Source organism: Macaca thibetana, chromosome 3, assembly GCF_024542745.1.
Source record: "Macaca thibetana thibetana isolate TM-01 chromosome 3, ASM2454274v1, whole genome shotgun sequence".
NCBI classification, from domain to species: Eukaryota; Metazoa; Chordata; class Mammalia; order Primates; family Cercopithecidae; genus Macaca; species Macaca thibetana.
In genome coordinates, this window is record NC_065580.1 from 62,175,612 (window position 1) to 62,188,481 (window position 12,870).

The window sequence follows — 12,870 nt, forward strand, 5'->3', positions numbered from 1 at the left end:
TTACTTTCACCCTATGTTTAAACGTCACTCATTTTTTTCCCATTGTCTACATTTCTTACATGTATTTCACTCAACTTTTTCTGTTTGATTGGCCAAATGTATATAGATCCAATTTTTGAATAATTGTGCTATCACTGTACTTATATTAGCCTAATTCTGTCACCTAGAAATAATCTTTACATACCTGTTCCATGGAAATACTTTTATAAATTACTGTTTGATTCCACTCAGGATTAAGACTTTTCTGGACATATTTAGTCCTTCTCTTGTACTCAGCACTGAATTGGGAGAAAAGAAAGAGTTATTTTGATTATTCACCTTAGTTGATGACTTCACAGTTAAACTAAAGGACATGCAGACTGTTCAAGATATTTTATTTCAAATCACTCTATAATTATCTCATCATCCTCATGTCTTAAACCCTGAACGCACAGTGACAACTTAAAAATATGTTGGATGCTTGTAGTTTTCTTGAAATGCTTGTAGGTGTTCTAACTATACTATAATTTAGAAATCTTACTCTTTCCTGAACATAGGAGGTAATTATATGAACTAAATGGTAACATCAATGTTATTGCCCGATAAACAGTAATTTGGTGTTTAACTTTCCTATAGTTTTGCATGTATGGAAAAGCAAAACTAAAACATTGTAATGACTGTACTGATTGAGAAAAAGATGAAGAATGGCTGTTGCTGTGGCTGACATTCCATAAACACTTGTTATCTGATATTTAAAGTATATTTACCAACACTCTTGGTAAAGTATATTTAATGCAGTTATAAAGCAATTTTAATTAAATATAAATTTTTGGTTTATGTCAATATGTTATTTTACAATTGATGAACCAAATAAAATCTTTCCTCAATTATTATAACTTGGGACATTTGCATTAATCCTTGACTTTCCATTTCCTCTGAGCACCAATTAGAAGCTTATATGCTACACATTTAAAAACAACTTAATTTTCAAAGCATATCCTAATTAAGTCTGGCAGAACATGTATAGCTGTCACCAACTGATGGGGTTGAAATTAGATTACTGTCATTTGCTATTACCAAATGGTGCCCACACAGACAAGGCCTTTCTCTAACTCTCACTGCTTTTTTTCTGCATTTTCTGCCTAAGCTTATGTCTCACGTTCTAAATAATACTTCATCTCTGGTGGACACTAGAGTCCTGTAAACCAACCTCTTTGTCTGGGAGTCTTTACATATGTCTGGACTTCACAAGTTGCCTTTCCTAAAAGGGGCTGGATCCTGTCCCTTGTAATCTGTAGTTCTATTCCAAACTATTGTCAAACTAACTCTTGCTACATTCCTGGTCTCAAATACTGCCATATCCTGGATGCCTGGAAATCTTCCCCAGCCACTAATTTACCTACACATTCTAGAGAAAGCTATTGAGAATCAAACTCCAGGTCACCACTTACTTTTAAAGATGGGCCTACAGGCAAGTACTTTCCCTGTCTCTCTGATTTTATTTTCTTACCAGTCAGATACAAAGGAAGTAATTCTTAACATTGACTGCATAATGGGATCACCTGAGTTCTGGTGGTGGGAGGTGGGTCAGTCAACCCTTCACCCACTTCCCTCTTAACCCTGCTTACACCCCGAAGGAAAGTCTGATGTAATTAGTCTGGGATGAGGCTTGAATATTAGGATTTTTGAAGGCTCCGAGGTGAATCTAATGTGTAGCCAAGATTAAGAAGCACCGAGTTGGTGTTTCATAACACTTCACAAGTCAGCCATTGTGAGCTGAATCCAATTGAAATAAAGCAGTGTTCCTCCCACTTCAACCAATTTGAATATACACAATTTGACAGTTGTCACTCAAGATAAATTACAAACAATTTTAGGGAAATATAGAGACAATGATTTAAAGAAAGAGGAGCTCTCATAGACTGTGGATAGGAAGTTTCTATATAGACTTTTTAGATAAATTTGTCAATATCTGGTGAAGTTTAAGTTTATATACCCAAACATCCAAATATTCAATTTCTACTAATTCCACTTCTACCATAAATTCTCCTACCTGTGAACAAGAAATTTGTTCAAGAATATTAATTGTAACATTATTTCAATAGTAAGCCAATAGAAGAAAGAATAAATACATTTTGATATATTCATTTCAATGAAATAGTAAGTGGCACTGAAAATCAATTAAATAAATCTTAAAAGCCTCCATATATCAAGATAGATATATCTTGAAAAAAGTTTTGATCAAACACTTAATATAGTATGGTATAATGGTACAAAGATAAAATCATGTGAAATACGATTACACATCATATATACATGTATATTTGACATACATATATTAATATTGTAAGAAAACTTGTAAATTATGAATATTAAATTCAATTTAGTGAGTTTTTTTGATGGACAGGGAAGTGATTTCAGAGAGCCTCCGGGTATTATCTTTTATTTTAAAACATCTAAAACAAATATAGCAAAATCTTGAGATCTGACAAAATTGGAGAGCAAGCACACAGATATTTGTTAGGGTATTTTCTATAATTTTTAGTAAACTTGAAATATTTCATAATGAAAAATTCAAAAATTTTTAGTAAGATACGTTGCTTTAAATTTAGTTTTGGATTCTTTTTTGATGGTAACATAGAATTAATGACTTAATTTGATGGCGATAGAATTCGTGTCTACAAAAAAGTGTCTACACAGAAATAATACATAGAAATTAATACATAGAAAGAGTTAATAACTTTGATAGTGACATAGAAAGAATTAGTGACTACTTTTCAGTTAATAGTAAACGTGAATTGCTACTTGAGAATCATGGCTATTCTCCTATGTGAATATACACAGGAAACAAACACATGGTAGTATGAGTTTTAAAGCCTCTGTTTGTTTTGGACTTACTTACCAAGGTGGTGAGGTTATGGAAACCATATTAAGATTTTTTTTTTTTTTTTTTTTTTTTTTGAGACGGAGTCTCGCTCTGTCACCCAGGCTGGAGTGCAGTGGCCGGATCTCAGCTCACTGCAAGCTCCGCCTCCCGGGTTCCCACCATTCTCCTGCCTCAGCCTCCCGAGTAGCTGGGACTACAGGCGCCCGCCACCTCGCCCGGCTAGTTTTTTGTATTTTTTAGTAGAGACGGGGTTTCACCGTGTTAACCAGGATGGTCTCGATCTCCCGACCTCGTGATCCGCCCGTCTCGGCCCCCCAAAGTGCTGGGATTACAGGCTTGAGCCACCGCGCCCGGCCAAGATTTATCTAATATACTGAACAGTAATGAAATTATGCTTTTTAAGTTCTAAAAAATATGCAATTTGTTTAACAAGATGGGAATTAATACCAAATGCAAACCCACGTACTATCACTAAAGTTCTGGGTCTGCCAATATATATTAAAATAGTCTGCAGTAGTATTGAAGTATCTTTGAAGGGATTTATCAGTCCCTATCTTTTCTTAATCCATACATGTGAATAATTGTTATTCAAATTGTTCAAATCCACATTTAGTCTTTGTTTTCACTTATACACCTAGCAAAAATTATTGAATGCCAACTCCGTATCAGGAATTGTACATCTCTATCAACTAAAAAACCCTTGTATTGTATTGACATATGAGTATGTATTTAATTCATGCATGAAAAGCATTTTTAAAAGCAAGCATATTAAAATCATAACTAACATTTATTAAATGCCTATTCTTTCCTCTGGTAAAGTTCTAAGTGCTTTTCATGTATTAACTCATGTAATACTCATATTAACCCCATTTTACAGGTATTACTTCTTATTCCATTTTATAGGCGAGAAAACTTAAAGCTCGGAAAAATTAAGGCATATTGTCAAAGTTACATAGTTATTAACTGGTAGGACCAGGATTCAAACATAGTTAATTTGATTTTTTGCTCTTAAATAAATGTTATATGAACTCAGTTGATTAGGCCCATCATAAAATGTGACATCCATCTATTTTCTTAATTGCAGGCTTCACTACCTGAAGTATCGAGTTTGTCTTCTTTATAATCTAAAATTCTCCATCTCAATTTAAATATATAATTTTTATACATATAATATAAATTATGTATAATGTGTACACACACATTACAAACATGAGCAAGTTAGGCCATCTTTGGAGTTGCCTAGGGAAATCCTGAACAGTACATCCTAAGCGAGTGTTGTGGAACAATTAGGCCTACTTATTATAAATACTGATAAATACCTGATGTTTGACCATATACATTTAGAAATAACCTAAACTGATTGGACAAAAGTTAAAATGTTCATTTTAATAGACTATCTTAATCATAGTAATGAGTTTGATTCTCCAATTCTCTACAGACCTAAAACATCCATTGCCTTTAGAATTAATGAAAGTAAAAACAGCTTGCTCCTAAACACCAATGAAAGCCTTTGCAGTATTTTTTGCACTTGCATTTCCTGACACACAGAGCTGGTCACACGAAGCCATTCTTCAATAACACTTGTTTTATAACTACCATGCTCTGATCATATCGTACACAATTTCAATGAACTGTGTTGCCACTTAACACAATTTAAAACTCTACACAAAATAGTCGTATCAAAATCTGTGGATTTACAAGTTGAAGGTAGGCAGGTAAACAGGGGGATTCTTGAATGTGAGCATAAAGTCAAGCTGAGAAATAAGTGGAGTTCATCCTCCCTTTCCTTTCTTGTCTAGTAAACACACTATATTCTCTTGAGGGAAGATTACATTAATGATTTAACATTAGGGAAATTAGGACAATTATATCTAATAATCAAAGAAGTTTATTAATAAGGGAAAATAAAAAGGTCAATACATAAAGATGGGACATGGTGCTTATCAAAAAATATCTAAAACTTCACCCCCTTGAAGTTTTGCCTTGTTTGTTTATTTATTTTTTTGAGATGGAGTCTGGCTCTGTCACCCAGGCTGGAGTGCAGTGGCGCAATCTGGGCTCACTGCAAGCTCCGCCTCCCGGGTTCACACCATTCTCCTGCCTCAGCCTCAGTAGCAGGGACTACAGGTGCCTGCCACCACCCCCGGCTAATTTTTTTTATTTTTTTATTTTTTTATTTTTAGTAGAGACGGGGTTTCACCGTGTTAGCCAGGATGGTCTCCATCTCCTGACCCCGTGATCTGCCCTCCTCAGGCTCCCAAAGTACTGGTGGTTTATTTTTTTATTTGTTTTTATTGCCTATTTTGTCGTGCATAGGTATATCTACTTTTAAGGCTGTCTGAAAAAGTATTTGAAATTCAATTATTCTACTCAAGACCAGCAGGAAAACAGTTTCCATGTACATATTTTTTAATTTCATAAGAAAAATTGAGAAAAGATAATGAAATTTGAAGGCTTCTTTGGTGTATCTACTTTTATAAAATAATCTAAAACATTGAAGGTATTCATTTCTAATGTTTTATCTGGTTTTCCTTTACTAAACTTACTACACACACACACACACACACACACACACACACACACACACACACGTTTTTCAAAATTACTCCTCTGAGGTTGCTTCTCTTAATTTAGAAAAAGTACAACCTGTATCCCATTTTGTAAGCTCTGTTTAATGGTGTAATGGTGTCCTTATTGTCTATCATTTTATTTTCCTCTTTGCTCTCTGATGGCAGAGACTATGGCTACATTGTCAATTGTAACCCCTGCACCTGGCACAGTGTCTGACACATAGTCTGTGCTAAGTAAATGTTCAGTGATCCTTAGAACATGCTTGTATATTGTTTTCCTTTAAAATCTATTGAAGTAAAATACGTTTTGGACATCATATTGTAAATATACACAACACCTGTACCTGCCTTCCATAGGTCCCAGAGGAAATGGTTTGATAGGCTACCAATGCTGTTTAGAGAAAGGTTCAGCCAGGAACTGGGCTTCCAGATATAATGATAGCTAAAAATAATTATTACATTCATAACAAAATCTCAGTAACGAGAAAATATTTTCAGTTTGCTCAACAGTGTGATGAGAGAAAATCAGAACGAGGCCCTTCATGTATGCTCATTTCCATTTCTTAATTATCCAAGAGAAAGTATTGAGTTCATGCATGACCCAGACTTTTTCCTTGTCATTCTCTCACCTTATCTTGCCTGACATTTGGCCCTTCAGAGTTTGAGTATATTGATCAGAAGGTGGGAAGAAGAAAATAAAGAAGACAAGGAAACTAGATCAGTGTAATTTTTAACTAGTTAACAGGACTTCATTTTTAATTTAAGAATGAAAGATGTATTACATTTTATTATTTAAGAAAGTTGTTTAATTTTCTACATAGTATTTTTAAATAATTCAGTAGCTCAAGCATTCTGTAACTTTTTGTTGCAGAGATAACTAACCATTGGTTACATAAAATGTATGATACACGTTCCTAGCAATAATAATAACAACTACCATTGATTGAAAGCTTATTATGTTCCAGACATTATGCTTATCACTTTTGATGTATTTATTTCATGTATTTCACAGAAAGCCTGCGAAGGGAGCTGTTATTATTCCTATTTTGCAGAAGAGAAAAATAGTTTTAGAGAAATCTTACAGCTTCTAAGTGACAGGGCTAAAATTCAAACGCAAGTTCTTAAGGACCTCACTCATTGGCTTCTATAGTCTAACTTACAATGTCAGTACCTTGTCAATATAATTCCCTCTTACACTGACAATTCTCAAAGACATGGTGAAAGTGATTTCTAAATGAAAGACAAGAGAGTAGCTTCTAGATCTTTTAAACAGTTATCTAAGACATGCCATTATTTATAATTTATAAAATATTCTCTCTTTTCTAAGTTAAATACAATCTCTATCATTCTGATAATTTCCCCCAAGTTTCTATATATAAAAGATAGGGAGATTCTGAATAATGTGATTAATAATATCTGTTCTAAAAATAATACTATTTCTTTGAAACAAAACTAATTTTGCATATCAGCCTGAGAGACCTGGATTGTGTTCTGTGATGAGAGAACCAGCCATAACGAGGAATCTATCACAGTGTCGATTACATTGTTTGCCACAATTATGTGGCTGCAAGGAAACAAAAAGTTTCTGGGCAATAGCAAGGCTGTGGTAACTAATCCTGTTGTTTGAAATATTTACATATTTATGCTTTTAAAAATCAGAAATAGCCTCATTTGGGAAACAGCTCATTAGTAGTAAATGTGTGAAATTTTAATGTCATAGACAAAAACGAATGCTGTACCATTAATAATCTGGGTGAGATTAAAATCCTCATCACCCTATTGCTACAGATCTTACATGATTTGCCTTTCCAACTAAATGACACATTTAATTTATAATGCAATGAGAGATGTGCAAAATAATGCTTTTGGCTATGTACTAAGAAATTGCCTTAGTTGACAGTGTTATGATGCAACTTGTTATGAGCTGCATTAGAAAACACTCCTACTATTGGGAACAAAGGAAGATTATCTTATTGCCAATATACTACAGCAAGCCAATTATGGCATTCTACGTTGCACAGCAGAAATTTTGTGGGGCAGAAGTTATAAAGGCATGAAAATGTTTCAACATTAGGTTCAAGTGAGGGACCAAGTTCAAACACCTATTTTCTTTTTTTTTTTTCTTTGAGACAGAGTCTCACTCTGTCGCCCAGGCTGAAGTGCAGTGGCACGATCTCAGCTCACTGCAAGCTCCACCTCCCAGGTTCATGTATTTTCCTGCCTCAGTCTCCCGGGTAGCTGGGACTACAGGCACCTGCCAACACGCCCCCAGCTAATTTTTTGTATTTTTAGTAGAGATGGGGTTTCACCGTGTTAGCCAGGATGGTCTCAATTTCCTGACCTCATGATCCGCCCACCTCGGCCTCCCAAAGTCCTGGGATTACAGTCATGAGTCACCACACCTGATGGGATACACACCTGCACTGGACATCCGGAAGATCCATTAATTACTTTTGAAAAGTGACTATATTTTTATTTCAATAGAAGACTCAAGAGAACTCATGATTATTATGTGAGAAGCTAAATGAGTTTTAGTGAATAGATTATAAATGAGACTTTAGTTATGTCTAATTTCATGGTAATAATATATTTTATTCATCGTTTCTATGTTTTTGATATTTTCTACTTTTCTGTGTTCTATTGCACACATCTGCTAAAGCTATTTAGAAATATGCTCAGAACAATTTGTTGTAGTGCTGATTCAATAGACACAAACATGTAGAAAAATACAAGTTACAGCCCATGTTGAAGTGCAAGTGAATGTACATAAAAATGCAAAAAGCATAACTCAAGGCATAACAGCATAGCTTGACACTGAAAGAGAAACAACTCTACCTTGCATTCTGGACAACCATGACTTGACTGCATTGATTCCAAGAGCGAGAGTGAAGGGTAAAACAGGAAAGTAGAAAAGATAGGAAGAAAATAGTTAGGAACAGAAATAAGAAAGAAAATATGAAAATAATAACTAGAAGAGCTATTCCATAACATATAAATGACATGAGGCAGAAAATAATGCTAGAATTACAGTGAAAATAATACCTTGCAAGTGTAATACATTCCAAGGCCTCTGCTTGTCTAATAATTAGGAGTGTAATTGAAAGCAAGACCTAGGAATTGAATAGGAGCAGCTTATTAGCTGCCTTTGAGACAAACCTCACCAAGTAGGGATGTTTTATTTGTCAAACCACAGGAGGATAGCTTTAGGTGGGGTGTTTGTTCTCCATTTCACCATGGTTCCCACCATTCCTTGTTGCTCACCCCAGAATGGACTGACAGATTTGTGTTACCTGCCTGTCCTTCATGATTCTTTAAGTTTGTAACATTCTACTTGACACATATCCTGTAATAAATAAAAGGTAGGTACTCTGTATTCCAGGATATCATTAGAGAATATAGAATATAAACAACAATGCTTTATCTTCATTCTTTCATTTACAAATGCTAATTACAGACAAATCCTTGGCAGTGATTTCCCCTTGTATCATAATATTGTCATAAATAACAATGAAGGTCTAATGACTCAAATCAAACATCAAACGCAGAATGAAGTTATCAGTTTGTTGTTATTCTTTTTTTTTTTTTTTTTTTTTTTTTTGAGATGAGTCTCGCTATGTCTCCCAGACTGGAGTGCAGTGGCGTGATCTCGGCTCACTGCAAGTTCCACCTCTCGAGTTCATGCCATTCTCCTGCCTCAGCCTCCCGAGAAGCTGGGACTACAGATGCCCGCCACCACGCCCGGCTAATTTTTTGTATTTTTGGTAGAGACAGGGTTTCACCATGTTAGCCAGGATGGTCTCGATCTCCTGACCTCGTGATCCACCCGCCTCGGCCTCCCAAAGTGCTGGGATTACAGGCGTGAGCCACCACGCCCGGCCTTGTTGTTATTCTTAAACTATAAAAGATATTGCCAAATTATAGTTACAACTACTATATATAGATATAAATGAATGAACATAAAACAAAAACTACCTTTTCCTGTACTGTGTGACTACTGGTAATCTCTACATAAAATTATTGGTTTTTCAAAATGTTCAATAGAGTAAAACTAGAGCAACCATACCAACAATTCCAAGTTTTTAAAATAAAATTATTGAGAAGGATGAAATTAAAAGCTGTGAACTAACTTTGACATAGCACCTGGCAATTTAAAAATTATTTTCTGAGTATTATCTAATTTGGTTCTCCTGACAAGCTAAACATGATGATTCTGCCTACCTTGGCTCTCAGGGTTGACAAGAATACTGAATTTCAAAGAAATTGGTGATCTGCCTGTGGTGATATAAATACTAAGCAGCAGACTGAAGTTCAGCGTATAGCTCTAATTTGGATCTTCTTTAAACAAACCAACTACAGTCAAAGAATACACTTCACATAATTAAAATGCTTTTAAATTTGCCAGAGATTATTTTATGTCCTAGAAAATAGTCTATTTTGGTGAATGCTCCATGTGTACTTGAAGGGAATATGTAATTTGCTATTGACGGGTAGTATATTCTGTAAATATCAATTAGATCATCAAATCAACTAGGAAAATATTATGAGGCAACCAAACAATTATTTGAACAATTTAAATATGTGTTTATACAAGGTATTAAGGTTATTTTTAAATGAGTTTTATTTTTCAGAAATATATACTAAAATATTTGCAGAAATAATTATAATAGCTGAGATTTACTTCTAAATAATCTAGATTAAGGGAGTGTATGAGGAAAAATGAAACGTGATTGATCACTAAGTGATAACTGTTGAGGTTGCGTGATGGGTACATGGTGGGTCAAATTATTCCTTCTACTTGTGTGCCACAGTGGAAAATTTCCAAGTTAAAGGGAAAATTCAAATGTCACTCCACAAATTAAAAGGAAAATGAAAAGAAAATAAAACCAGTTTCTTTAAATTACCAACTCTAAATTCTTTTTATTTTACCTCCATTTGTTGATCTTACGTTTCCATCTTGCTAATTTGGCTGATATGAATTGTTCAAGTGAAGGATAATAATTTGTAGGGTTCAAATCAGTGTTTCAAAACCATACTTGAGTACTGACTTATATACCAGATCACAGCAATTTGCCTTATGTGAGAGTTAAATATCTCCAAAGAACACTTGACTATATCAACAATTTATACATCACACAAGAGACTCAAACAGATACTTTTTATTTATTTACCAAAGTCAATACTTCTAATATTACTTTGTGTTATTTTATAATTTTTAAATCAGTGATTTGGAAATATGCTATAAATAAGGATACATCAGGGAACCCTTTAATCAACACTAACATATTGGGAAATACACATGTCCTATAAAAATAAACAGTAACTTGTGAGTCCTTGAATATCGATTTCTCAGATAAATTTGGGAAGGTAAGCCAATTCTTTAACTTTGACACAAATAATTCCTTAAATGATTTCATAGTGAATCTGATAGTTCATCACAGGAGTGATTTCCAGAATTGAAGGGCTGATTTGCTCTGTTGGAGGCTGGTTTCATTTTGATCACTGTTCTTCTAGAACCCTGTAAGGCTTAATTATAAGTTTTTAATTCCACCTTATTTACTAATTGGAAATAAATAAATATGATGTGTGGAGGAAAGTAAGGAAAAGATAATAAAGTCAATTAAAATGAGGTGCTGAAATTAAAGAATAGAAAACACTATACTATTGTTTTAAAACATGAGATGAAATACTTCTTCATTTTACTTACCCTCTCCCTGGAAGAAGGTACACTTTCACAAAAGGGTCAGAATAACCATTGTTGTCTCGAGGAACAAGATTTCTTGCTTGGAGAATATGTATTATGAGATTTCCAAGATCATAGTTAATTTGAAGCTTTAGGAGACAGAAAAATATTCCATAAGTTTTTTAAAGCATGTTATACATTATCATTCAATATTTACTAATATGTTTTTAAGAAAATTCTTGTAAGAAGCATCAACTTTCATTTTCATTTTATTTGAAGCCAAACAGACCAGTTAGTGTCTAATTTAATTGAGAGCTCCCAGGCATATTTTAATTCCTAGCAAACATGCTGTTCATTCTTTCCACGGTGAAAAGGCCTGGCCTGTTTAAAGTTTATTTAGAAGGAAAATCATATATTAGAATGCTGGTTATATTTTTTAATTAAATTGCTACTCTTAGGAAAATAGTAAATGTTGTTAATGTTTATTAACAACAATTTCCAGAATTTTCAAAGAAATTAACTAATTGGTAAGTTATTATAAAGTATTATTTGCATTTTGCCAAATAATTAGCAGCGGGGTGGAACTGTTATTTAAAGATAAAGCTGTCGGCACTGAAATGTAAGAATATTTAAGAATACACAGATTACTACCTCTTTTTTATGTTACATTATCTGATATTAAACCTATGGATACCTTTCGGTACCAGCTTTCCTAATAGAGTGAGATACTAGAATAATCTTTTTTTCTTTTAATTTTAGAAGCTGAAGAAAGAAGAGGCATTGTTTTATAGATGCTTACTGGCTGTTGCACAATTGTGGCTGAATACTAAAAGACATAATTCAAACAAATATTTGAGAAAACTGCATAATTCAAAATAATTGAGTTAAGCATTTTTTTCCTTTTACAATTGAAAGACTCTTTCGGCATCATTTAGAATAAACCTTAATTCTGTTTGATGTTACTTTTGTTTATTAAATAATAGAGGGGAAGCGATACATATTTCAAGGGCAAATCCATATAGAAAAATACTACTTTTAAAATATTCCATATAAAACAGACATGCTGCATTTATATTTAAAATAGGATAACTCAGATGAGTCATACTTTCCTGTAAAACTTCATAATGAAAATAAATCCTCATTTTAGCATAATTTTGATCTTATTATGTTTCCTGTCAGAAAATACATCTTCAATTGCTTATCTCCATCCAGAAAAGACTAGAGTCCCTGACCGTAATAAAAGCACAGTGAAAAAGAAAGCAAAGTACCATTAAAGAAGAGGAGAAATGGGGAATTTAGAACTGTATGCTATAATCTGGCACGGAAATACAGAATATAAAATAACCTGTAATTAATACCACTGAAATTTCAAACAGCTTCCAGATCTTTAGTTAAAGAGAAACACTTCCCCATTCTCTCCTTTCTCTGCCAGCCTTAGAATCCTCTTTTAAATGATGAAGCACCCAAACCATTTCTTATTTAAATGAAAACTTGCAGGCCACCCGAAGAGAGTGCTTTTTAAAATTTGCTCTGTATGGCCTTAGGAAACATCTAGAGTTGCGCAGGGTCAGCTTTGAGAGAGAATGGAATGCCCCAGCAATCTTCAATCACAGCGACTCCAGTGCTGACAGATTTGTGGTTTGGGTGTCTACATAAGGTTTCATTAGAAATGAGCCTTTGCTAAAAGAAATAATAATAATTAATAAAAATAATAATTAAAAAAATAATAATAATAAATTGAAATCACTGCCTTA

At 33.8% G+C, this 12,870-nt stretch overlaps 1 protein-coding gene across 7 annotated transcripts in view; it reads right to left on the reverse strand.

The window, feature by feature from the left end:
• Window positions 1-12,870, reverse strand: part of PCLO (piccolo presynaptic cytomatrix protein) — a 396,658-nt gene that overhangs the window by 73,895 nt on the left and 309,893 nt on the right. For 6 of the 7 annotated variants that reach the window (XM_050782798.1, XM_050782796.1, XM_050782795.1 and 3 more), the window contains exons 15-17: window positions 11,141-11,265; window positions 8,272-8,298; window positions 185-278 (exon numbers count right to left, since the gene is read on the reverse strand). In XM_050782798.1, the coding sequence (XP_050638755.1) occupies window positions 185-278; window positions 8,272-8,298; window positions 11,141-11,265 (246 nt within the window). The remainder of the gene's footprint in view (window positions 1-184; window positions 279-8,271; window positions 8,299-11,140; window positions 11,266-12,870) is intronic. The other variant, XM_050782799.1, reaches the window with a different exon arrangement.